The 26,579-nt window shown below is 40.6% G+C and overlaps 3 protein-coding genes across 3 annotated transcripts in view; 1 reads left to right on the top strand and 2 right to left on the bottom strand.

The window, feature by feature from the left end:
- Positions 1–10,832, bottom strand: part of zzef1 (zinc finger, ZZ-type with EF hand domain 1) — a 28,001-nt gene extending 17,169 nt beyond the window's left edge. Inside the window, exons 1-24 of the mRNA XM_072374550.1 lie at positions 10,279–10,832; positions 9,454–9,598; positions 9,146–9,340; positions 8,792–8,975; positions 8,509–8,708; positions 7,761–7,971; positions 7,483–7,599; positions 6,655–6,833; positions 6,346–6,444; positions 6,165–6,256; positions 5,928–6,073; positions 5,596–5,701; positions 5,163–5,381; positions 4,773–4,864; positions 4,388–4,608; positions 2,508–2,641; positions 2,114–2,184; positions 1,906–2,020; positions 1,635–1,800; positions 1,308–1,429; positions 1,088–1,210; positions 585–754; positions 407–488; positions 106–307 (exon numbers count right to left, since the gene is read on the bottom strand). Coding sequence (XP_072230651.1) covers positions 106–307; positions 407–488; positions 585–754; positions 1,088–1,210; positions 1,308–1,429; positions 1,635–1,800; positions 1,906–2,020; positions 2,114–2,184; positions 2,508–2,641; positions 4,388–4,608; positions 4,773–4,864; positions 5,163–5,381; positions 5,596–5,701; positions 5,928–6,073; positions 6,165–6,256; positions 6,346–6,444; positions 6,655–6,833; positions 7,483–7,599; positions 7,761–7,971; positions 8,509–8,708; positions 8,792–8,975; positions 9,146–9,340; positions 9,454–9,598; positions 10,279–10,683 — 3,796 coding nt within the window. The 5' untranslated portion in view covers positions 10,684–10,832. The remainder of the gene's footprint in view (positions 1–105; positions 308–406; positions 489–584; positions 755–1,087; positions 1,211–1,307; positions 1,430–1,634; positions 1,801–1,905; positions 2,021–2,113; positions 2,185–2,507; positions 2,642–4,387; positions 4,609–4,772; positions 4,865–5,162; positions 5,382–5,595; positions 5,702–5,927; positions 6,074–6,164; positions 6,257–6,345; positions 6,445–6,654; positions 6,834–7,482; positions 7,600–7,760; positions 7,972–8,508; positions 8,709–8,791; positions 8,976–9,145; positions 9,341–9,453; positions 9,599–10,278) is intronic.
- Positions 10,833–10,897: 65 nt separating this feature from the next.
- Positions 10,898–14,380, top strand: cyb5d2 (cytochrome b5 domain containing 2). Its single transcript, XM_072374552.1, has 4 exons — positions 10,898–11,255; positions 11,424–11,564; positions 12,094–12,280; positions 12,454–14,380. Exons 1-4 carry the CDS (start codon positions 10,961–10,963, stop codon positions 12,626–12,628), a joined length of 798 nt encoding a protein of 265 aa, XP_072230653.1. The 5' UTR covers positions 10,898–10,960; the 3' UTR covers positions 12,629–14,380.
- ankfy1 (ankyrin repeat and FYVE domain containing 1) lies at positions 12,773–25,702 on the bottom strand. The gene is made up of 25 exons (XM_072374551.1): positions 25,629–25,702; positions 23,656–23,863; positions 23,246–23,364; positions 22,579–22,714; positions 22,309–22,432; positions 21,352–21,501; positions 21,099–21,264; positions 20,716–20,920; positions 20,542–20,610; positions 20,120–20,322; positions 19,936–20,033; positions 19,247–19,448; positions 19,005–19,103; positions 18,736–18,889; positions 18,053–18,221; positions 17,455–17,573; positions 17,035–17,191; positions 16,705–16,905; positions 16,446–16,622; positions 16,200–16,347; positions 15,201–15,291; positions 14,923–15,047; positions 14,680–14,826; positions 14,481–14,571; positions 12,773–14,341 (listed from the first exon to the last, which is right to left on the bottom strand). Exons 1-25 carry the CDS (start codon positions 25,636–25,638, stop codon positions 14,209–14,211), a joined length of 3,501 nt encoding a protein of 1,166 aa, XP_072230652.1. The 5' UTR covers positions 25,639–25,702; the 3' UTR covers positions 12,773–14,208.
- Positions 25,703–26,579: the final 877 nt, after the last annotated feature.

The following is a 26,579-nucleotide window of genomic DNA, read 5'->3' as shown; positions in this document are numbered from 1 at the left end:
CCAATATGTTTAAAAACGGTATAATTTTGCAAATCTTTCCAAGAACAAGTCACGGACAAATTTTGATTTCCAAAGTTGCCAGGTCAAGATGGCAGGTGGTCTCACCGTAAGATGATTTCAATGCCAGGGTTCTGGATGCAAGGCGACCCATCAGGCGAGCCACCAGCAGCTGCAGGTCTGACATCCAAGAAAGGGTGATATCTGGTAGACCCAGGGCTGTTACGGTGAACTTGTAACCCCACTCATTGTTGCTGCTATCAGAGTGGAAGAGGAACTGAAGCTGAGGGCCAGCATCAAACGTCACCTTCTGCAAGAGCAGAAAGAAAGATACAAACACGTAAAGGACCAAACCAACAACAATGCACACACATGCACAGTGACAACAGGAGTGTTTTTATCTATTTACCTTTGGCCATTTTTCAGTTCCAACCTTCATATCGTAGCGAACTTTCCCACCTCTAGAATCAGTGAACTCTAGATAGTCGTATCTGTGAATAATAAGATGACTGACTGGTAAAAATCCTCACTGGGGATATATATGTAGCTGAAAAATGAATAACAACAAAAAGTGCTTTATCAGTCACCTCTTCTCTGTCTCACAGCGTTCGTCAAACTCCACCTCAAAAGAGGTCGCACCTGGACAGGCAAAGATGGTGGTCTCATGGCGGCTGTTCTCGTAGTTGTGAGGTGATTCCATGTTCCACGTCCTGAGCACCACTGGCTGCTGAGGTTGATGCCAACTTTCTTGATCCACCTAATGGTTACATATTAATGTTTATAACAGTAAGGTAGAATGCAATGAAAGTACCAAGTTAGGGCACATCGATTAAGTATTTCCATTTGAAATAAGTTTCTCTGGCATTTGCAGTGGCCACTTTAGCAAAAAGAAAACATTTGAGAGGTTAAACCAAACCTTAAAGCTTTCAGCTTTTATCGTAAATCACTAACTTTGCCCTCATTTTTAATCAAAATTCTTTTCAAAAAGAAAAATGATGCAAGATGCGTTGTTATGGGCTGGAAAGGTAAAACGACACATATGTCACTCTATTTCTTCATGGGTCAACGATTATGGTCAAAATAGACTGACCTTAGAGAAGATGTCTCCAGTATCACTTGAAAGGCTTTTAAGAAGATCAACTAGAGAGGAGAAGCTCTTCAGCAGCAAACTGTGAGGAATATCCAAAGGGCATAGCTCCAAGAGAAAAATCATCTGCCAGGAACAGGACAATTTTGTGTTAGGTTGTTTCAACACGGTCTATACTTGTGCAAGAGGGCAATTGAAAACTCATGACTCTAGTTTGAGTTACCAGTTGTCTGAAGACGGTGGCAAGGATGGAGCTGCCTAATTTGTCAGTAATTGCAGTACTGGTGTACCTCTCTAGTAGGGAACCCAGTAGAGCTTTGATACTTCCCAGGAACTGGTCCACATCTGTTGACACAAACTATTTAATGAGCCTGAGAGCATGTTAAAGGTGCTCAGTGTTGAATCATTATAAAACTAATTCCGACATTCTTTGATAACATAGGACTGAACAGAGTCAAGCTCCATGCTCTTATAAACACAAAAAAACTAAAAATGGGAACCTTAATAAGATGTTTATCAGTCATTTATCAGCATCATCAGTATAACTCACATTTTAGGAGGATTTCTCTTGCCAGCTCCAATGCAACAGGTGTGGAAGCTCCACCTTTGAGTTGCAGGTAGCACCAGGAAACCAGACTTCCTTGCAAAGCCCAGAACAAGGACAGCAATACTGTCCTGCTGGCTCCACCATTTTCATTCACCATCATAACCTCACACTGAAATAGTTGACAAGAGAAGATCAGCAGAAAGGTAGATAGAATGAACAGATGAGAAGGATCACTTGTAAACTGTCAGAAAACAAAATTAAACTGTTAACTCACCTCTCTTGTGGCTACCAGTAGCAGTGTTTCCATGACTGACAGAATTGGGCTGATGTCAAAGTCTGAGGGAGCTCCTTTCGGGGGCAGCAAGAGAAGGCCACTTGGATCCTGGTCACTGAATGTAGAGCAGGGCTATTACTCATCCGTCGTAATGTCTGAGCAGGTATTAGAATATTACAACACGTTTGCATATCCACAGTAAACTTACCTGAAGTAATTACAAAGAGATTCAAACGTCACCTTCACTGACTCTGGCTGATCCTCTTCTGTAATATTTTTCTGCAAAATGACATATCGTTATGGTTACTGAGCTTAAAGGAAGGGACATTTTTGTGCCTGAATTTTGTAGAGGAATGAAGACAGAGAATGGAAGGAAGGGAAATGAACATATCTACAACCCACACGGTGTGCTGCTTCCACAGTGAATACAAATAACTTGCACAGCATGCATATATATATATATATATATATATAGGCAAATGGAACTGTCCAACACCCCTTTTTTATTCTTTTTTTTTATTTTTCTGTGAAACAATTACAAAAATAAGAAAAAACTGAGCTGAAATGCATGACAATAGACAATCAGAACATCTTAAACTCACCATCATGTGAAAGAGTCTATCCCGCCTTTCATGTTTATCAGGAAAGAAAACAGCTGCTCCATTAAGAACGGCCTTGACTGCTTCTTTATGCAAAGTTTTTTCCACTAATGTCTCACCCTCTGGACCATCCACAACTGAAACAAAAAGATTATTGCTGAATGAATTTAAATGACTCTTAGAGATCAACAGCAGCATTGTTTCTCGGTGCCGTACACTCCCCAGCCCAGCATGTAGTACATACTGCCCATGGAGCCTAGCTCAAGACAACTGACTCAAATGAATGACTCTGTGAATGACTCAATGGGTTACTTGTCACTGTTTAATGTTTAAGTTGTTGGATTTGGGTTTTTGCTTTGGAGATACCGCAATCCCAAAAAAAGTTGAGAGGCCATGTAATAATGTAAATAAGAACAGAGTGCCTTGATTTGCAAGCATCACAAACCAAAGTTCTACACATAAAATAACATAGAAACTTCAAATGTTGATAGTACACCATTTTACTATTTCACATTAGAATATTCGCTAATCTTTGCCTGATAGAGTTTTAACCTGCATTTGTGGTTGGTACGGTGAACCGTGTTCACAGACAATGATTACTGGAAGTGTTCCTGCAGTGCTGCCCAAATGCAATCTGTAGATGCAATTTTTTCATATTGCTAAAACTCCATCCTGTCCATCTTTACCTCAAAATGTTCTCTTTTATACCCAATAATATTACTGATCTGTTCCCAATCAAATTAACTAGTCGCCCCGTGTTAATGGAGCTGTTTAATTATTATTATTTTTTTTTAATCTTTCACGAACCAGTAAAATGTCTCACTTTTAACATTTTGTATGTTTTCCACATGCTATTGTTAATAAAACTGTGCAGTAACTGAACGGGTTGTGAGGCTTGCAAATCATTGCATTCTGCTCTTCTTCACATTTTACACAGCCTCACAACTTTTTATTTGATTTGGGGTTGTATTTCCAAAGCAAAAACCCAAGTGAGACCAATTAAAAATGACAATTTTTGTCATAAAAATAGAAAAATGGTTCATTATTCAAATTTTCAACTGCTGGTCTTAAGGCTTACTGTTGGGCTGTACCATCACTGCTATGCAGGGATAGATGACAGCAATCTACAGGACAAGTTACACCTGTATTGTGCATACTATTCTACTATACATTCATTTATCAAGTCATTAATAGATACTGTGGACAACGCTAACAGTGTTTCTTTGTTATTTATAAGCTATATGTATTTATACATGTATAGAAATGTCTATCATAGGTCAGTCTGTGTTGCAGTGTGGATAATAAATGATAAATTATAGATATGCCTAAAGTTACTACATTGATTTACATAAATAGGCTACAATTAATGAAGGCCTATGTGTACTTAATTACTTTATTGCTATGCTACTTTATAACTTTAGAATTTTAGGAGAGAAGTGTAGTTTTTATATTTCAGGCTGAAATGAGGCTGAAAAATGTTATCCTTCCTTTCTGAGAGTATATGAGGGCACATAGCTCTGGTTGCTACTTGTTGGTAACATCATGCAGATTGGGAAGCATTGCCATCTACTGGCTGGAACCAGAACTGACGTGTATTAAATATAAATTAATTCATAAATGAACATAGCTCATGAATAAGAAAGGACACCATTATCATCGCTTATAATAACCTATTAATACCTAACATGGTGCACTCGATAAAATGATGCACAGTAGTATAGGTGGGACTGATTGGGAATGAAAGCATTACACGGACTCCACATATAAGACATGCCAGGCAGGTTGTCCAAGGGATGGGAATGAAACACTGAATAATTAACATCTACTGTTACTTTCAGACCAAATACTGCTTCATGCTGTGTGAAAGCTGGCGGTTTTCTTACGGTGACAGAGGTGAGTGTAGAGCTCTGACACAGCCTTTGTTGAGTCACCAAGAGGCTCTCCACTGCTGGATGTGGATGGACCTGCCACTGCAGAGGCACCTTCTTCTAGCCCTGTGCTCTCCTCTGTGCCCCGTGGCTCCAGTGGGTTGGGCAGCATGGGAAAACAATTCTGCATCAACTGGAGAAGCAGAACTCTACTCTTCAACACCTCTTCTCCTTCACTGAAACAAGAGATGCTCTATTAAAGGTGAAATCTTACTATGGAAACAGGTTTCCTACAGTGTACTACGCCTCAAAAAGCTCAGTGACAATCATTTCTGTACTATTAGTGAAACTGAGCATGGAATATATATATATAAACAGCAGTTGTAGAGCATCTACTTACATCTCCCTGAGTTTACTGTAAAAGTTCCAGAAAAGGTCTAAGCTGAGACCACTGAAGTCCAGAAGATACTTCTGCTTGAAGTGAGAGGCATCCTGCAGAAAAGGACACAAAGGGCTATTGTGTGAGAAAAAAAGGACAACATGCCATCATAGACATAAAGCATCCTTTCACAAAATAAAAATTCAATTGTGCTCAAACAGGAGATGTTGCAATGTGTCCTAATTGGCACAAAAAGGAAAACTGTCTCATCATGAAAAAAGAATGAACATAGAGAAAGTGAAAGTTAGTAAGAAAGCACATGGAGAAATGTTAGTTTCCCAAAAGGTACAACTAATATGATTAATCTTTTAATGTGACACACTGTAGATCCCACAATCAGTAACACGTTACCATGTCTTGTGTAAGCTGCTGTATGAAGAATAATGTCTTGTTTAGAAGACAAAGGCCAGCGAGAGTATTGTGATCAAAGCGCTCTCCCTGTGCACTGAGGTCATCCAGGTCTCCCAGCCTCTCTGTCCCAGGACACAAGTAGCCACTGAAGCTGAGGGACTGCACACCAAGGCGCTCAGCAGAGTCCTGCCTGGTGCAGAGGAATTTCACCATCAGGAACTAAGGAGGCAAGGAATGAGAGGAGTGAGAGAAACAAGAGATGCAGAGACTTGATAAAGACAGAGAATCTTAAAAAGTGAAATACAAATGCCTGAATTCACACGGCAGAGGACTGTCATTGTTAGTAAGTAATTGAGGGGTGAGAAACAACATTCAAAAGTTAAAAAGGTTCACATGAACACAGGGAACGGAGTGGTTGGATGTGGTATGGTACCTTTGAAACGCGACACTGCTGCAGCTTGATCTCCACATCATTCCAGTCATCCTCAAGCTCAAACCAGCCGATTGGCTCGTCCTCACTCTGTGCTGGAATCCTCACGCTGTGGGTCATGTGACAGCACAGCGTGCAAGTCATAAATTACCAAAAACGCTTAAGCAAAACACCCAGGAGCTAAGGAGCTATGGGTTATACATAACACAAACAAACAAGTCTGTATCATAAGCATATTATCCCACTTTGATTGTTTAGGTGTCAGATTGTCCTGCTGCAACATGTTTAATGAAATACATTAAGAAAAAAATAATGCATATAAAACGAATCCTTACTTGTCTTGTACAAACTCCTTGTAGTCCTTGTAGCTCCACATGTCATATTTTTTGAACCTCTTGAAATGTTTCTCTGCATCAAAAGGGTCATCTTGCTTGTACGCAAACACTAAACCACATTTTGCTCCAATGGCTCCTTTTCGCACCTAGAATTTAGTTGTTATGTAAATGAATCCTCCACTCCTCACTGTGTTATCACGACTTGCTGTAATTATGAAATCAACTGTGCCATCTTACCTTGATCTTCATCTGAGTGACCTGGAAGCTGCTCTGGTCCTCTGTTGACAGGATCACGCTGGCTTTCTTTCTCCCACTTTCTGTAAGAAAACCTGGAGAAAAATGAACATTCAGTGACACTCGAGTGCAGTTTCATACAGTGTTTAAACTACTCAGAAACTGTAAGTGGTCTAAGGTGTACCATCTCCAGTGGAAGACTCTGTGAGCATGTTCTCTGGTCCCGACTTCTCCTCTTTACTCTTTACATCACAGGCCTGCAGGTGCAGCTGAAGAGGTTTTCCTGTAACAGGCCAACATTTTCAGTGACAATTAAGTTCAACATTTCCTAATTTTCCACAGTGGTGCAATATAATTTCTGGTCTAGGGTGGGAGTGTACCCACCACGCTGAAGAGTGACCCTATAAGAGACCTGACAACTGTCCACTGCCCAGTTAAATTATTGTCCACCTTATATGCTAAGCACTTTTTCTTTCCAAGTCTGCCTACTTACCATTACGATAGAGCAGTCGCAGCCTGACCGAGGCCATAGAGATGATGAGGGAGGAGGCCTTGTAGTTGGTCTGTAAATGATCGCTGATGCAGGACAGGGCTTGGAGCACTTTTGCCACGCTGCCCCTGGCCAGGGCGAAGGCTAGAAGGGTCAATTCAGCATCGGGACTCACACAGCAACTAAACAGAGGCAAACAAACAAGCACAAATAAATAGGGATTTTAGTCATATCAGAATATTATTTATGTCAAATATATTTTCTCTATAATATCGTGTAGTTTTACGTGTACCTTCACATCATAAACAAAAGGTTAACATTTCTACAGATTGGTTAAAATAAATGCTCCTGTTACCACGTGCACATTAAAAGCAACTCAGCACATCGTTTCTCACTATAAAGTCTTTTTTATGTCCCTCGCTCTTCTGAAGCCTTTTATTAACTTTCAGTTCATATGGATATAATAAACAGCTGCAAAACAACCAACACAAGCCACAATACATATTCAACTATCCTAAAGGCATGCTGGAATCAACTACAATAAGACTTTAGTTTTCAAGTTATTTTTGATGAGCCACAATACTGCTGTCAACGTTGGAAGGATGTGCAGAAAATCAATGGTGTCTTCACCACAACCAATCCCTTCCTCGACTTATATTTACTCAGTTTGTTTCAACATAATTTACCTTAACAGATTAATAATGTATTATTGAATTGAACTGAACTAAATCACGTTAATTGATTTCACTATGTTTCAGTATAACAATGTCAGCATCACGAACTCTGTGTAGCATTGATGGGTGAATTTGCCGATCCAATGCAGGTCCTTACTCTGCTATCCTGAGAAGAAACCCATCCACCTCCTCTAGGATGTTCAATGAGAAGAACTTGGGGAAATCGGTGGATGATGGTGTCAGGGACAACGGTGGCATATGCTGTAAGGCTTTCCTAGAAAAAAGCAGCACAAAGAAGGCTCAGCTCTCGAGCACTGAACAAAGACCTATTATGGAGTCAGATGGTAAAAACTGAAAGGTCATAACTCTCCAAAACAGTGTTGCATTTGTCTATATAAATATTACAGTAATATGCATAATCATGAGCCATCTTACTGTGTGCTCTGGAGAACAGTCTGAGCCAGAGCGGGGTTCGTCTCCATGGATGCTGTGACCAAGGAGGTGAGGAGAGACAGGTACCAGATGGCTGAAGCATCCGAAACAGACACCTCTTTACTCTTGGTAATCTGATAGCCCAGCGTCTTCAAGCCATGAATCCGCGTGTCACATCCGTCGCTCAGGCACCGCTTAATGTTGATTTGGATGTCTGGGATTTAGTGACAAGTTAATGCGGTTAGCCGACTGATGGAATACATCATGCAAAAATGTCAGGGGCAGATACAATGGAAGCAGGTTCATGGAGAAACACATGAAACAAATCCCTTCTCATAAGCAAGCAAATTAATTAAAATGTGCTTATTTTCATCTAGCGAATCATCTCAAACCACAAAACTTTTGTGATTTATAAAATACAGAGCTGGAGCTGATTTAGCCAGTAGATAGTTTCAAATTGCTTTGTCCAGGTTGTCACTGTCATTTTAACATCTCCTAAAATCTCACTTTTTTTTTCTTGAAAACAGCTGGTGGGTAAACCGAACTCTTAGCAAAAAAATAAACGATTTTATTGAGGTGGATGTGTGGTCTACTGGCCCTACAGAGAGATGAATGTGGAAGAATCAAATCTGTACCTGATCTGTAGCCTGATTTGTTTCAGACTAATGGGGAGGAAAGCTTCTCTTGAAGACACAAGCCACAGATAAATTAACTATCTAATAAGCAGACAAACTGATAGATTGTGACTCACAGGGGTGTGTGATGTTGGCATTCTCCAATAGAGCTACGTAGCCCGTGACATTGCTGGGGATGCGGATGTCTCGGATCTCCTGCAAGGAACGCCGGTTTTTCCCCACAGCAACTGAGACCAGCTGAGGCATATAACTATGGTCATTGGAAGCCACAGCAATGGCCAGACGTCTCAAAACCACATCTGGTTTCATTTTCAGTCTTTGAAATAAGAGAAAGGAGAGCTTCCATAACAAAATTCAAAAGATGCAAGGACCAAATTCATCTGCAAAGTCACATTCTACCTTATCCAGTGTGATCGAGCACTGCCGTCAGACTGCCAGAAAGATGCAGTTTCCCCATTTGTCATTTTGTAGATGTCAGCAACGTTTGATGAAGCCTCTATTGTACTGTAGCACTGTGTGACCACCTTGACTTTATCTACATCCGGATCACGGTCTAGTTCTGCTCTGTACTGGATATCTAAATCTGAAAGAGAATAACTCAGATGAAGACCATTTTGATCTTGTGCAGCAAAAGGAGACAGATGTGCAGTTAAATATGTATTTAACCTTAGATTATGTTAAAAAATTAAAGAAGGCATTACAAAGTCGGAAAATAAAGCCCCTTGTTTAGCAATAGACAGCTCTGGTGCTAACCTTTCTCCTTCTGCAAGAGGAACTCCAAGAAGTCCTGGACCACGCTAGACCGCATGGTGCAGATACTGTTGTAGCCTTCTAAAATAGGGAAAGGGATGGCACTGCTGGGAATACGATTTCTGTGTAAGAATCTAAGGATTTTAGAGGCATGTGCTCCTAATCGGTCTTTGGTCTTGGAGAATATGTCAACAAAACCTGAAGGAAAAAAAATCCAAGAAGAATGAGACGATATCCAGGCCACATGACAACACAGTTTATCCAAATAAGCTTGATCTTGACCACACAGGTAAACAATTCAAACATCTTGCCTGGGGTTAGGGAGCACGCCTGAAGCTGTCTTATCACATGACTCAGCTCTCCCTGTAGGTTAGCGCCATTGGAGTTCTTAAGAGCAAGGAGCATACTCTCCACATCCACTACTCCATCCCCTTCAGCATCAAACTGACCAAAGGCCTGAGATAAGGAACAAAGATGGTGAGACATAACCCAATCAATATTGCATTTGCACGCCATCACATAAACCTGAGAAACTTACGCTTAAATCCTTAAACAAATGGCCCTTAAATATCAAACAGTTATCTCCATCTGTATAAATAGTAGTTAACTATGTATCTTTTCAGTGTAGCTGTATGTATTTGTATCGGTTTAAAAAGTCACTTTTTGACATGAAAAAGATGGCACCTCTACATTAGGATGCTACACAGATTTGAGTTTTTGAGGTAATCAATCAGTGCAGCGTTCAGTATTTTAAACACAAGAGAGGTAGTCGTGTCACAAAAAAGACAAATGTAGACTAAAGTACCCATTCAACTCCAGCCTTTGGTCAAAGAACAAATGTCAGTCAACAGATAACAAAACAGTGTGTTCTGATACAAGGGGCCAAAGCTGAATACCACCACAGATGGCATTACCACAGCTCATTAATCTCACTTATGGCACATCCTTTAGATTACTTTAAAGATTACGTGACTAAATGTCTGACTATAATCATATCTGTTGATTATTTATCAAAAAAGGGCGTGTTGACATGGCAGTCCAACCCTCATACCTGGGTAAAACACTAGAAAATACATGACATTTTTAACCATTACATCACATGTGACTGGCAAGATTGCATTTCCATGGGTGTATACCTCTTCACATTCATCCCTAGGGGCATCTCTGCTTTCTAACATCTCACAAAATTGTTCCACATTAACGGATTCCTCTCCTCGGTTTAACCGGTCCTCCAACCAGCGCATCAGAACTCCCTCATTCCCGGACAAGACAGACTCGTGAATGGCGGCCCCTGAGTCGCTAATACGAGCTGCCGCTTCTCTTAGTTTCACTTGCTCTAAGAGGACCCCAGGGTTAGGTGGTCCACCGGTGGGTGCGGGTAGGTTATTCGATATCCTTCCGCTTCTGCCTGAACCGGTGCCTCCGACACCGCCGCCAGTGGCCGCAGAGGCCGGACTGTCTTCCGCGAAACCAGGGCTCTCCGTCTCTACGTCTTCCTCGTCGCCGCTACCTCCACCGCAGCCGCTCTCTGCGTTCCCCATGTTTGTTTCACCTATCTATAGCTCCCTGGAAAATCTCTGCGGCCCGCTGGGGGTCAGTTTTGAAACGGCTAGACCGGTCTGTACACAGACCCCTCTGCCGTTCACCTACAGCGAGAACTCTACGGAGCACTACTACCGCATTGACGTACGGTACGTCACACTGTCTGAAACGTCCTCTGCGTTGCTTTCTTACGCATGCGCAGTGGAGCTCCCTATCAAGGAAAACACCTGCGTTGTCACTATTCATATATGGTAAAAAGACTGTGAGGTGATGTAAATGGATTGCAGAAAAGAGATAAGACACGCTTTTAACAGCATGTTGAGCTATGCATTGGTCGCGTTTTTCTCGGTTTTATTGGCAGTGTTCTTCATTCCTTACGACTGGTCCGTTAAATCAGGAAAGGAATCAGTCCAGGGGCCCCCTGTGCAGCTCTTGAGTAAGCGTGAATTGTCACTGAACAACGGGGAGAAAGGCAGCAAAAGCCTTTACCTGGCCATACTGGGGCAAGTTTTTGATGTACACAAGGGACACAAGCATTATGGACCCGGTGGTGCTTATCATTTCATGGCAGGTGATGCCTTTGCCTGCGTTGAACTCTCAATATTAAACCATTTTACACCTTCAATTGTTGGACACAGGTTAAAGATTTTCAGATCCAGACATTCAGAAAACACAAGTCAGAAACTTCCACTCACACGCAAATGCACCCAGATAGCTTTAAATGTGTTTATACTTTCAGGGAAAGATGCCTCACTGGCCTTCATCACTGGAGACTTCACAGAGACTGGCCTGACAGATGATGTGTCCAGTCTGTCCCCCCTGCAAGTGGTGGCCCTTTATGACTGGCTGGCCTTCTATCAGAGAGAGTACCAAACTGTTGGTGGGTAATTTTGTCTTGTCTTGGTGTTTTGAAGTACTAGCATTATTGACCAGCTGTCAGCTACTCAATAGTATTTCTTTAAAAATCTGTCAGCTACTAATGTGTTTGAATGCCTAGTTTTGTACAGAGAAGGACATCTTTTGTTGAGGTGGATGGCCGGGAATGTATAAACAAGCGAAAAATAGTAAAAGTAATTTGAATGAAAAAAATCACTATTGGAAACAAGTGTATCAAGAGTAATTAACAACATTTATAAGTTCAGATCCTTAAGATGTATTTTGCAGCTATAATAGTTTGGATTTTTGCCATCCATCAAACAGAATAGTCTCTGTTGAGTTTAGGAATGCCCTAATTGATAACTGACCTAGGTTTTCGATAGTACATACCTCTAGAATTTAATCATCCTTGCGAGTTGTAGTTTTAGAATTACAGCCTGTAATATATGAGGTACCCTGTTTAATAATTGCTAATGTGATTCTTGTGTTAGCAGACATCTTATATTTGTAAAATAGCTTACCTTGAATTTCAGGGGCAGTAATAGGTCGGTTCTATGATAAGACTGGACACCCCACAGAGGCCCTATTGCAAGTGCAAGCATCGTTAGCTGAGGGCCAGCGGATTAAGGCTCAGTCGGAGGCTGAAAAGGTTCGCTTTCCAGCCTGCAACTCAGAGTGGAGCGCTGGCAAGGGTGGAAGAGTTTGGTGTTCTTCTAAAAGGTAAGGAAACAGTTTGGGTACAATCACATCAACATTCCTTTATCGCATAGTGACGCAATCATCAGTTATACAGCATTTGGATGCTAATGCTAACATAGATATGCATAAGAAGCCACAGCTGACTTGTTTTGTTTTTTTTGTTTGTTTTTTGGGGGGGGGGTTTCTCTCTTCAGTGGTGGAGTGATAAGACACTGGACAGGAGTCCCTCGAAAGCTCTTCTCTCCATTGTCCAATAATGTTCGATGTGTCTGTGTTCAAGATCCATCCACAGCAGAGGAGGATCCTAACCTGCAGAAATACGATGGCTGCCCTCCACAGTCTGACTCATGCTCTGTTGGAGAGGACTAGTCTGTGGTAAACACTGAACATTCACAGATTCATTACTGCTTTTTTTTCCCATATCAGCACAAAACTAAAGAAAACAATCGTGTTTAAATCATCGCTGTGAACTTTTCCCACAATAAGAGTCTGAATGAAGAGATCTCAATGCACTGGTTTTTGATGACCTTTATGTAAAGTTGTCCTCCCTTTCCCTAAAAGAATACACCAGGAAGAGACAGACTAGATATCTGAGCATACAGATACAATACAATGTGCATAAAAGATTAAACAATGTGCATAAAAGATTAACAGAGGCAAGATTTAGGTTTGTCACAAGGACAAGCACAAACTGCATTTAAGTACAAAACAGTTGTAGTGGTCAAAAATATCACACATTTATCTGTACAATTTAACAATACTTAAAGAGGCCCCACTACTTGGCCATCCCTCCACTTCTCCCCCGGTGATCAAAAAATGTCATGTGATCTTGATAAAGTGCACCTGTTAGGCTTGGAAATCAAGAAGCGCTAAACGTGATGAGGCAAGACAAAATATTAACACGAGGCAACATCGTGGGGACAATGATCAGAGCTACCGACGAGAACCTCATGGCATGTCAAAAATGGAATATTAGAATTTGGTGACAGATTATAAAATATGATCAGTGATTATAACCATGACACAAACGCTACAAATGAAATGACATGCATAGTAGGCAACTGAGGAGGACTGCTGGAAATATTTAGTGTTGTGAACCAAATTCATATCCCCCATGATAAAACAGGGTCTTAGGTTCCTTAACCTTTTTTAAAAACTCAGCATTTCCATTTAATGTAGCAGAAACCTATCACTGTCATATCATATACTAACTGCAGAGAGTTGGCCACACTTCATCTTTGTCCAGCTGTGCCATATTTAAACTGTTGATACTGTTCTAAATTCAATGAATAGATCTCATTTGGAAATGATCATTTAAAAGTCGCATTGCCTTCTAATTCTATCCTGACCCATTTTATTCAGAAACTAAAAAAAAAAACAGGGTGAACGATGACAGATCACAGATGACATATGGATAATTGAATCCTTGTAAATCTATTGATCCAGGGGCATCTTTCAGTTCCATTTAGTTGTCGACGGCAGCCTCAGCTTTTACAAAATTGTAAAGATGTATTTTGTAGCACTCAATTTTTGTCTTTGGGACGATCAGCATAAATCCTGCTGATGGTGATAATCCAACACAAAAAGGCAAATCAACAGATAATATCACTGGATTGAAATGTCATTACAATAGCTACCTGTCTGTGATAATAGGAGCTAATCAGCACAAACATCACTGATCTTAGAAAATTAAGAAGCACAGCTGTCACCACGCCGCAGAGCTGCTTATATCCTGATCGAAACAAACAAAAAGACAATGTTTCACTTTCTATTTGAAATGTCCCTCTAGAAGATTAATAGGCTTTTTTATAGACTGGAATAGTATAAAGGTGATGGTCCTTAGTATGTCCTGCTTCTGGTGTCCCTTCTCCTGGTGCTCTTGAATAGCTGTGGCAAGTTGGGGCAGGCATGGCCAGTGCCAGAGGTCGGAAGAGATCCTGGCCACAGTGTTAAGACACCCCGCCCAGAGTTAGTACATCAAAGCAGATGTCACACACTCTCACCGGTTTGTTCAGGTCAAACTTGATGATGGGTATCTCCTTTATAGAGCACTTGTGGCACAACAGGCGCCCACAATGGCGGCTGCAGTTAACAGTAAAGAAGTGAATTAGAGTAAATATAGTTAGACACAACATTAAATGAAATAGTTATTGTATATACACTACCTGACCATTAAAGGGAAATAAAGGCAGTGTATATATGAAAAAGGCCATCTACTAACCAGTGATGTTTCCGCGTTGTTACGCCAAACTTTGCAGCACATTCATAGCAGTTAGACCCATCACACCAAGGGGGCTCTTTGGACAGCATATCTTTAAAAAAAAAAAATTAAAAAAACCTTAAGGGTGAGTTACATAATTTCACAGTTAACAGTCTCCAGCTGTAATAAGCCTAATTGATAAGGTTGTGTAAAAACTGACCTAAAAGGCGGAAGAGTAACTGTTTGGTTGCAACTTGGTAGTTGAAAATGTTGGTGCCCTGATTGTTAGTGACGCCGAGTCGAGCCCCAGCCCTCACAATGGCACGGCACAGGTTTGCATTTCCTTTCATGTAGGCCAGGAGCAGAACTGCAATAAAACAAAGGCTCATTGGCACGGTCATTACAGTGAAAGGTTAGTATTAATATGGTATTCGCATGACCACAGGAATGATAAAGCAGGTACCTGTGTTCCCTTCATTATCAGGTTTGTCCAGGGGGTATTCAGGCATGCACTCCAGAAACAACTCAAAAATGGCAGCAGCGTTCTCTTTGCCATAATGGCCTAGTACATGCATTGGTGACTGACCCCTGAACAGAAAGAATAAAGCGATGAAGTACAATGATACTCGAGTATCTCACAAGAAAACAGCACAGTAAAACTTTTAGAGGAAGGAAAAATCTTCTTAATTGTAGATTGTTTGAATGCTGATCTCAATTAAACATTTCAAAGAAACAGAAAACCTGAGATTGAAGGCCTCAGCATCAATGTTGGACTCTGTGAGAAGGGCTCTGACATTATTAAGGCGGCCCTGCATCACAGCCAGATGCAGAGCTGGAAGAAACAAGAGAGAAACACAAAGATCACAACATGTAGTGGTGCAGTCAAAAGGGAATAAAATAACAGTATAACAGAGAATGCTGTCTTGATTCTTTTTAAAGATAAACCCAGTAATCATTGCTGTAAATATGTCACATCATGTCATGCAAGACATCAGTAACCCCACACAAAAAGAAACTGGCCTCATAATGCTTCAGGACTGAACTTAAACTCCACATCTTTGCCTTTTTTATAATGAGTGAGTAATGCAAATTAGCCCTGCTTAATTTCCATCGCTCTTCTTAGTGCAGCCGTTTATACTCGACTATGTTCAAGCATCAAGCACCATGTGTGAAAACTGGACATGTTCTGGGGAACAGCTCTCGCCTTGCTTGTGGATGGGATTTATTTTTAGGTCTGTTGCATATGAAGCCCAGGTTGTGTGATTTCCACTCTGCAGCTGTAAGACAGAAATGCTGAGCCGTGGTGTTAACTGCTTATCTTTCTCATTATCTGTCTCTTATCATGTTAAACACTTCCTATGGATATGTTGGCATGGTCAAAGTCCAGGCTGTAAGACATAATGACATCTTGCGGCATAAACTGTACACTGAAACCGACCAAATGTCCCCTCCCTGCTCTTCCACTTACAAGAATAGAGAACTAGAATGGTAGGGAAACACAGACTTTAATCAGCAGATGTTTGTGCCCGTGCACATGGAAAAAAAAGAAACCACGGTGAACTGTAGCGTTTTTTAATATAAATAGCTTGTTCTATATTAAATACAATAACTCTTGTTTTCAAGAAGTTCTATATGAAAATAAGAATAGTGCATTTCTGTCATTATGTAGCCCTAAATATTACTCACTTTAATACTTTAGACTTTTAAAAGAGAAGCAAAATAATGAAGAATGCAACGTACCATTATTGCCGTTCTCATCTTCTGCAGCAAAATCTATGCCGTTCTCCAGCAACACAGAACAAATAGTGGCCAGGTCCTGCTGGGCAGCCAAATGTAGCGCTGTCTGTCTGTGTTTGGTCAGCTCATTTACTTTGGCTCCAGCAAGCAACTGGAAGCAGAATAAAACCATTCAAATTGAACCAGCCTTTATGAGTAATGCATCCGTAAAGGCAATACAGAAGTGCTGAGAAAATGTTGGGTTTCTACCAGGTTGCGGACAATAATCTCAGAACCAGCCTGCACAGCCAGGTGGAGAGGGGTGAGTTTGGCTGCATCCTGAACCCTGGAGTTGACGTTAGCTTGAACACTGATGAGGAACAGGACACTTTCAATGTCTGAGTTTTGAACAGCCACATGGAGGAAATTCCGCCCTTTGTTGTCCACCTAAATAGAAACAAAAATCTGAGTCAGAAGACGTCGACACTGAAAACGCTTACATTTTTGATGAGTACTGTGCATTTACTACCTGTTCAGCAGCCCCTGGCTCCCTCTTGAGGATAGCTTCTGCTGCCTTATTGTTTTTGTGTGTCATGGCACATGCAAATGGAGTCATTCCTTGGCGGTCGCGAATGTTGAGTCGAATGTCTGGATGGGAAATGAGGAGCTGTATAATGACGTTGTGCCCATTGCTAATGGCAGCATGGATGGGAGCTCTGCCTTCTGCTTCCTGACAATAAAAACAACACAATCAGATTAAAATCAGACCTATGTTAAAACAACACACTTACAACTCAGCCATCTTTTATTAACAGAATGCTTCATTAACAGAAAAATCAGACCACTCGATTGGACTAACCTGTGCATTAACATTCGCTCCAAACTCTAGAAGGCACTGCACCACCTCCTCCAGTCCCCAACTGCTTGCCAGGTGGAGGGGTGTTTGTCCATCTCTGGCTTCTTCATCTCCTTCCCCATTAGGGCCAGGCCTCCTGGGGCTATTTACATCACAACCACTGTACACAGGTAAAGCAGACAGTTGTGACAGATAGCATGACCATTTTACCACCTTAAATTTACAAAAGATGTGGCAATCCAGGTCAAAATCAGAAGTCTAAAAATGGCCGTGAGACATTTATTTTGTTAAGGCCATATTATGTTTAATATGACTGATCATTTTGATTGTTAAACATGAAAACTAAAAAGATTAGTTTGTTTGAATACAAAAGATTGATAGTTCATGCAAATATGTGGACCCTTGTAAAGTGAACTGGCAGACCTGCGGATGAGGAAGCAAGCAGTGACTTCATTATTTTCATCCACAGCTCTATGCAGGAGAGTCTGCAGGCAGCCAGAGGGCCCCGTGCTCCAACAAGTCGCATCACAGCCATGCCGCACCTAAGGAAGAACAAAACGGAAAAATAAACAGTCACAATGCAAAAAATAACATATTCTCTAAATCTGAAATCTTTAGAAACAAACATACTAAATCTGCTTTGATCAAAAGTTTTTTATATATTTTTTTATTCTGATATTTTGGATTAGAGATGGAAGAGTCATGTGATGGGCTGCTCCTGTTTAACCAATACAATTATCTTACTAACTTGAAGAATTGTAATTTAATGATATCAATAAATTAATTCCTATTCACATCTTTTGCCCATCCGTGCCTCTTGTCCAGTTTTACAATTGCAAAAAAGCTTGTTCCACAACCCACAGAGAATGTAGATCTCTCAAGTCTTTAGAATCTTGGGTCTTAAGAGAGCAGTGTCTGGCGCATACAGCAAAATTCCTCTGTGCTCGTTCTTAAATAACAATTTAGAAAATGTTAGTACCCCATGAGTTCCTCATGCAGTTTCTTTTTGCATTTGTCTTACCAGCGTAGATGCAATATCTTCTAGGCCATTCTCAAGGGCCAGCCACAATGGAGGGTCCCCTTTGTCATCAGTCACCGACATGTCAGCCCCTCTTGTACAAATAGCATCCACCACCAGTGGCAGCTGGTTACTGATGGCCAGCTGTAGTGCCGTTTGTCCCTCTTGTGTTCTGGTAGTATAAAAAAGTACAACCTAAATAATACAGAACAGTATAGGAATCTAGAAATATCAATTTCTTACACTCTCCTGTCGTTCATAAACTATAACTGTGGCTCATGTGCTCTGAAGCTGTAGATGTGCCACACTTAGAAAATAAATAATTATCCTATGCAGTTTCTATGAGGCTCCCCTCCCTAAAATTCTCTGAATGGTCGAGTTTGCCTGGGAGATGTACTTGACTGGTATGCTGTGTCTACAACAAACAGCTGTATAAAGAAATCTGTGACATACAGTCATTACAGAAGGAGAATTTTTTTTTAAAAATAATAATAATAACTACAAAAGTAATAATAATGATAATAACTCTCTGGAAAACAGAGGAAGTGGGGGGAAAAAAATCTAATTTGAGAATATTGTCATAGCCATTAAGAAGCCTGAGTTTTAAAGCTTAAAAGAATTTCTTAAAACATACACGTATGTACATACTTAAATGCATTACAGCTTGAATATATTCCTGCTATTACCTGACATTGATGTCTGCCTGATGTTCCAGAAGAAAGAGGGCACTCTTGCTGTCTTGTCTCTGGATGGCCATGTGAAGCAGAGTTTGTCCATTGGACATAGTGTCATTGATAGATGCTCCTGAGCCCAACAGCTGAGCTGCTATGGTGTGCATACCTGACAGGGATCGATTGTACTTTAAAACCATATATAAATCACTAGAATTTATATCAAATACCTTTTTCCAATAATCCAGAGTCACATAATTTTGTCTTTGTGAATTGCCGTCTACCTGTCCAGAGGGCCAGGCCCAGGACTGTCTGGTCCATGGAGTCTTTGAGACTGAAGTCTGGAATGATCTGCAAGTTGTTGGTAGCATGAAGTGCATTGGCTGCAAACCACCAGGAAGGAAATAAGAGGATCATTTTCAGTACGTTTAGGTACAAAAAATAAATAAAAATCTGCATAGAGAAGTAAAGTAGAGATCATTTAAAATGTTTGCAGCTTAGTTAGACTTCCAATACATATGCTGACCTTTTTGCTCCAGGATGACAGACACCACATCTGGGTGATTGTGAGCAATGGCCATGTGGAGGGGTGTTTGCATAGCCACCCCAGTGGTGTCATCAGGCAGTCCCTTCTGGGTCTGCATGTTGGGGTTGGCCCCTTGTTGGAGCAGCTCAGCTGTCAGGTTTGCCAGGCCACAGCGACCTGCTGTATGAAGAGGGCTCTCACCCTGTCGGTAGGTTAAGGGATTCAAAAGTACTTTAGCAACACAGACATATTTAATCACCTTGTTATGGCTAAAATGCATATTTTTCAGTTACTTTTTAAAAAACATTTTCCTATGTCGAACTTCAGACAGCATATTAATGAACCGGTACACATTACATGAAAAAAAAAAAGAGCTTCACAAAAAAATTAAAGAGCAAAATTAAGATTGGATTAACATTTAAATATAATTTTCTTATTTTATCTATTTAGATTTGTTTGGTACCAAATGCATCAACCTGGGACTTTTATAAAAGTTAATTATGATGTTTTAATATTTCACAGGGAGGCATATTCTGACTGATGGGAAATTTTAAAGCATTATTATTGCCCTGGATATTCTATAATAAAGGCCATGAATGAAATATGGGGAAACAAATATCATATGCATCTTGCAATCTAAAACTTTGCACGTTTTTTTTATATTATATGTATCAAATGGTCATACGAACCCATTGGTTAACATGGTTAACCTTTGCCCCATGAGTGGCTAAGAAAAGAGCAGCTGCCTCTCTGCCTGCCCGAGTTGCTCTTTGCATGAGGCAGTTTCCTGTAAGGTGTACGAAGAAGAAAGATGAAGATAAAACCACCACTCCTTTTAAGCAGAGAAATAAAGAAAGGCTCCTTAAAAATCACCTGTAGTAGTGTCAGGTGCATCGGGGTCGCTTTCTCTCTTGATAAGCAGGGCTGCAAAACCGTTCTCGTCAAACGAAGTGCCGTTCACTACTGGTGCATCATCCTCAAACGGATTTACTGAGGGGTCTGAGGACATGGTGATATACTGAAGTGCGAGCCACAGAGCTGTGCTGCCCTCGTGGTCCTTGAGTTCCAGATCAAGCCTAACAAGATGGACAGATTGTTCCAGGTTACATGCAGGACTATTAAATGATGTTAACCAGTGTCACATGATTTCCAATTTCTTTCAAACTGTCATGTTCTATTCAATTAGCTGGTTAAAGTGATCTTATGAGTTCAATCAATTGAACACCGTACACACTGCTACATTTTATGGCAAAAACTAAATTACTGATTCCATTTAAAGCTAGAAAGTAGCTCACTGTTTGCACTGTAGTAGCTGGTTGAAAACTGCATCATTCCCTGATGCCACAGCTTCATGCAACGGAGTTCTGAAAACGGCAAAAGACAAAACTGAAGCATCATCATACTTTGCACAGTAGTTAACCATCTCTGCAATCCAATAAAGTTCAGAAACCACCAGCCATGTGACTTACCTGCCCTTACTGTTTTGCATGTTAGGGTTGGCTCCAGCTTTGAGCAGAGCCTCTGCGATCCGTGCCATGCCGCTCATCACCTCTACAGAGTGCTTTTTGGGGCTGAAAGAACAGACTAAGTGAAGTGGGGTTTCCACCGCCCCCACTGTGGCTGCATTCACCTGAGCCGAGTGGCGAATGAGGAAGATGGCAGCAAATTCGTCACCTAGAGGAGAGAAGAAACAATAAGTGTCATGAATGAAGAATTTCTTCAGTTACAAAGGCTATATGAGGAAAAGATTGAAAGGCTGTAGAGCAATACTATAGGTATATTTGTAAGTAATCACCTCGATGTAGACCAAAAAAAAACATGAATGAGAGAAAAAACAATTACTCCCCCTCACCTCTTTGGATGGCCTTGTGTAGGAGGCTCCAGCCACTCTGGTCCACCTTGTCCACATCGGCCTTGGAGTTAACCAGAGTAGTGGCGATACTTTCCAATTTACGGGAGAGCGCCAGGTCTAGTGCTAGGTCACCGTTATTGTCCAATTCGTTTAGCTTGCCGGGTAACTGACAAGAGATGGTAAAAACTTGCTTTTAGCAGAGAGGGGCACCTTTATTATACAGTACTGCAACATGAAAAACCCACAAACTGACCTGCGAGTCCATCTCAATGAGATACAAGAACACCACATCTTCACGCTCAACTTTAATGGCTTTATGGAGAGGATACTCTGTTTTAGATTTGATCATGTTGTACAGAAGTTGGGCACTCATGGTGCTGAAATCCTCTTTCCTCAGATCATCCTGAGAGAAAACAGACAAAGAGGAACATATTAAGGGTCTATGTAGAAAAACAGGGTCTTACAACCTTCACAAATTCAAGCACTCAAGATTTATCTGCAAGTATACTTCCTTTGCAATTTATGACAAATCAATTAAATTTGTCAATACAAAGCTGTACACTTGTTCTTGAAAATGTAAGACTTCACAAGTCACAAAGAGGGTCCATAAGCTCCTTAAATCTTTAGGAATAAAAGTCTAAACGAACAGCTTCAGCTGACCCAAGTAAAAAAAAAAAAAATTAAAAAGAAACAGCCATCTTGAACCCTTGAAAACAGCACGGATAACACATTGAGTAACCAATGGATGCTCTGTGAAAATCAAACTTTCAGTAACTTGAGATAATGCAAGTGACCTTTATCTACTTAAGCAATCGGTGCAGAGGATGGCAGACATGCAATGCCTGTTGCTTCTCCATTGACTGCATTTACTCTGCCGGATGTGGCTGTGTTGATTGGGACAAAACAGCTGGGCTCAATTATTATTCAGATAGTAATAAATCACTATCTAACTTATTAGCAGTGCAATTAAAGTTTTCAAGCACAGTTACCAAAATTCAAGCACTTTTCCAACTTTTAAAAACAACAGGTCGAAATTTAAGCCTTTTTAAGCTTTTCAAATCTAAAAATGATCAATTAAAAAAATAAAATAAAAAAAAAAAAGCTCATAATAACATTATAACAACATAATAATATAATCTCACATTAAGCCAAATTACTATTGTTGCTGTGTCTCATGTGTGCGTGCACAAACATGTCTTAAGGTACCCACCCAGTGGCTGGCTATGATCTCGCCACAGTAGTTCATTAGTGTGGTGGCATTCAGCTCCTCAGCCGTCTGGTAGAAGCGAATGCAGTTCCTGACATTCACTGATGACATGACACCTTTTTCACACCTGTGGGGTGAAGAAGGCGCCAGAGGGGCAGACATGTTTTCAGGAGATGAAGCAATAAATGCCGCACTTGAAGATCCAAAGCACCACAACTATAAACAATAATCTAAGAAATAAGCTGAAACTCAGTTTATGGGACGTGTTCCAACCTCTCTCTGAGCAGCTGAAGCTGGAAGCGGTTGGCGAGCTTCATCAAGTCAATAAGAAAGGCATCATTCTCACTAAGTTCCAACTCATCTGTGTAGGCCCAGCGAAGCATTGCCATAGCAACCTCAGGTTTGCAATCTGGGAATGAGTGAAATCAGAAAGTCAAATTCCACGAAGTTATTCAGAAAAAAACAAAACATTAAGGTTCTGTCTTCTGTCATTAGCTCACATTTGCATGAAAAATATAAAAAATATAAAATAATGGAGCAACCTTGACAGTCAAAACCTCCCCTGAGCGAAACTATATCTGTCATTGAACTTTGACATCCCAAAATAAATAGTGTCATCATTTATTAACCAAGAAGTGCACTGACTGACAGAGGGACTGTCAGTCAGTGCACTTAATTAACACATTCAGTTCATTCAAAAGCCTCATTGTTTATATTTAGGATTTCTTTGTTTTGTGATTGATTATATTGAAGCAGTGGTGAGATACAGTTTCAGGAGTCTGACTTGCTGTCTGGCTCATCTGCTCCACACAGACCGATACGGCTTATTTACAGTGTAATTGCAAACATTGCCCAGCATAGCGGTTGCAGTGCTGCTGGAGTGAAATACACCACATCCGGAAGAATTCAAGGGTTAGACTGAAGCTTAAGTGTTGCTCACCGGTTAGGTCCAGTTCAGAGGTGGAGGCCATGTTAACCAGACTCCAGGCATCACTGCGGGCAGCCAGAACAAACTTGTGGGCACAAAACTGGTCCCCTGCGACCTTCACTTTCAGATCACTGAAAAACCAACACAATCATGTCTTAGAAAACCAGTAGAGAATGTAACGATGAACCAAAATTAACCATATGAAATACAACAATATGCTCAAGCATGAATTTGCTGCTCACAGCACTCAACAAAAGCAGGGTTCAAACTGGGATTAGAGAAAAATCATCAAGTACAACAATGAAGCAGTCCAGGCAGACTGCATCAAAAAAGACCAAATGCATAACTTTCTAATAACATGGGAAGAAAAATTTGGACTGAGAACCTTTTAAAACAAAACTCATTCCAACCATGATCCTCACCTGTACAGTTCCTGCTGATAGAAGTTGGCCACGATGTCCAGCAGACGGCTAATGAAGGTGTCTGCTGTTGCGGGGCTGGAGGAGCCCTGGGCAGAGGTTTGAGCAGCAAGCATAGCACAGCGTCTCTCTGTGTCGGCCAGCTTCTGCTGCATCTTCACATACTCCTGCCTCAGCAGGGCCAGGTGCTTCTGCAGCTTGGCCACCTCCTCTGTCCCACATCAAGGTAAAGGAGGCAGAAATTCAGTAAGACAAGGTTAGAAATACCCGTTTGTGAACACCAGTCAGAACCAGGCAAATGTAACCCCAACAAGAAAAGACGTGGACCAAAAAGACAACTGTCAAAAATATACTGGAGCTTTAATTCAGATTCATTGTTGAAATTATTTTGTTTTCCAAGATGTGGTTTCACAAAAACATCTCTGCTGATTAAAGATAACTAACAGCAATGATAATAAGACTGGACAGAAGAATGTCACAAAGACTTCCACTTCAGTTGTAGGTTTGAGACGTAAGTAATCATTACTTTTTATTAGCAGGCTTAAACTTTTTCCTGTGAGTCCAAGTTACACAGAGTTTGCAGCATCTCAGCAAACCCTGGATAACGACCACATTAGCTATAGCAAAATGTAATTTATCAGGCCACAGCCTTATCTGATCCTCCAAATTAAATCCACTTTCCACAAATCCTTATGTCACAACACTGATTCCTGTCTTGGCCAACAGTCCACAGAGTTTCATCCAGGCCATTTCCTTCCTTTAAGTCAGTAAAATTTTTAGTGAAGCAAGAATGCTGAGGAGGCATGTTACTGTCAACTCTATCGTAAACTGTCACTGACAGAGTTGCTGGTCATGAGAAACAGAAAGGGGGTGTTTCTGAAATCCACATGATCAGCTCAACACAGGAAGGGTGGTACGCTGTGGCAGCAGCTTAGGACCATCTGATCGGCCACTGGACAAACTCATAATGTATTAAATCAGTCCGGAGGGTATGAGCAATATGCTAAAGCATTTAAAGAAGTTCATTCTAATACAATACACTAATAAAACTAAAGATTTACCAGCTTGCTTCAAATGTATGCCGTTTGTGACCATGCAAACATGTGACCATGATCTAGTCTCTTGCAGTATTGTTCAGCAATAACCCTGAACTAAATGTCTGTCACCAACGCTGGAACACAGGCTTTCAAAGGGATGATATTAACTGATCATATCCCTTCTTCATTTAGCTCTGAGTCATTAAGGGGAATGACCTAATCATCATTTAACTTAAAAAAAACTGTATAAAGGGCTGTTGGGCAGCTTTAACACCACAGACTGGAGTGTTTGTTCCCTGGATTCAGGTTGGTAAGTAGATTTCCCTTAAGGAGTCCAGGCTTAATATAGGTGTTGTCCTCAAACAAGGCACTTCTGCCAGGTGGTGCAGAGGATACCTGACATGGAGTAATACCTACATTTTCCTGACAAGTTCTCTGCCTTTGACAAAACTAATGACAAGTCGTGTGGGTAAAATAACCCTTCCCAACAACACAAACAAAATAAAGACCGTTAACAAAGCTTAGACTGTTGCTTAACTTCAGCTGAATTTTAAATCGTTAGACAGTTTGATGTCAAGCATGACGTTGGCATTTAGCCAAAAATGAATACCAACATCATATTGCAAATATATGACTTAACATGTGGTTTTAATTGCGTAACAATCAAGCGATTTTGCTAAGGAAATATTTGTTTTCCCACAGTCTTAACTCATGGCAATAAAATTCAGCTAGCGACATCAACGAGAGCTAGCGACATAAAAAGCTCACTTGCAAGAGGAGTGTGACAAGAAGAGTGTCGCGGTGTTTCGTATTATCAACCCCTGAAAATCCAGGACACACTTAGCCGTCAATACATTATCTGTTTCTATCCAATATTTGAAATGGTGCAGCAGCATAAAACGGGGTGTGTGAAATAGTAGAAAAATATCAATCTCATACCTTCCGCCATGTTGCTCAACGTTAGCTCCGTGCCCTGACGGTACCTATCGCGATATGATGAAGAGGCTCATAGTGGGCGGTGGTGCTGTGTTCAAGCGGCTCACAAAAACTCGTTAGTTAAGAGTTAATCACATGACGATTTTTTTTTTCTTGCACACAATTCTAATACACTACGGTATACTCGTGGTTTCACCACATATTTACACATATATATTATCACGGGCAAAAACAGTGGTCATATCAATAACCTAAGGAGTTTTTCATGTTACAGAAAATTTATATAAATTATTAATTAATTGATTAAATAATCCCATCTGGAAAAGTCTAAAATCAGTAAAAACTGTTTAACTGAACACAGTCTGTATGGTAGTCTCCAGCAAAAAGGTTTGTTTTAACAGTTCTGGTCCGAAATCAGCATATACCCATCATTAACATTAATGTTGAGGCAGTATTGGGGTTTCATAGTTTTCAGTGAACAGCCCCTTTTTCATAAGTTGAATTATAGACAGAACACAATATTAATAGTATATAAACCAAAAACCCCAATAATTAAGTGCACAAATTTTACTTTATTGTGAGTTTTCTGAAATTAGCATTCGGTCAAGATATGATGGAACACAATGAGATTACTAGTACCAAACATATCAAAATGACGAAAGTGGCAAAGGTCAAAGCCTCTTCAATTCCTTATAGTAGCCATGACTAACTGCAGCTGGTAGTTTCATGATGCCAACACTTACACAAAAAAAGTATGTTTGTTTCAACCAAATAGGGCACGATGGGAAAGTCCAAGATGCTCAGGGAAGATGTGACAGATAATTTTAAATTTGCATGAGTTGGGAACGTTTCTTGTCAGTCTTGTCAGCACATTTCACATCTGCGATGAACTGTCACTCTGAGAATAAAGCCCTTCTTCTAAAATCTGCACCCACTAGCTTTGCTGAAGTTTGC

Source organism: Leuresthes tenuis, unplaced genomic scaffold (genome assembly GCF_036924035.1).
Source record: "Leuresthes tenuis unplaced genomic scaffold, fLeuTen1.0.hap1 SCAF_21, whole genome shotgun sequence".
Lineage (NCBI taxonomy): Eukaryota > Metazoa > Chordata > Actinopteri > Atheriniformes > Atherinopsidae > Leuresthes > Leuresthes tenuis.
Note: the sequence above shows the minus strand (reverse complement) of the source record. Positions and strands in the feature narration are given on the sequence as shown.

Bases quoted from the DNA above. Each gene is read 5' to 3' on its own strand.
- ankfy1 (XM_072374551.1), bottom strand. The intron at 20,921-21,098 runs GTGAGGGGGAGT...TCTCTCCTCTAG, and splicing joins ACACAAGGCCATCCAAAGAG to GTGACGAATTTGCTGCCATC. The intron at 14,342-14,480 runs GTTAGTAGATGG...TGTTAACTGCAG, and splicing joins ACAACGCGGAAACATCACTG to CCGCCATTGTGGGCGCCTGT.
- cyb5d2 (XM_072374552.1), top strand. From the start codon at position 10,961: ATGGATTGCAGAAAAGAGATAAGACACGCTTTTAACAGCATGTTGAGC. The intron at 11,256-11,423 runs GTGATGCCTTTG...TTATACTTTCAG, and splicing joins TGCTTATCATTTCATGGCAG to GGAAAGATGCCTCACTGGCC. The intron at 11,565-12,093 runs GTGGGTAATTTT...CTTGAATTTCAG, and splicing joins GAGAGAGTACCAAACTGTTG to GGGCAGTAATAGGTCGGTTC.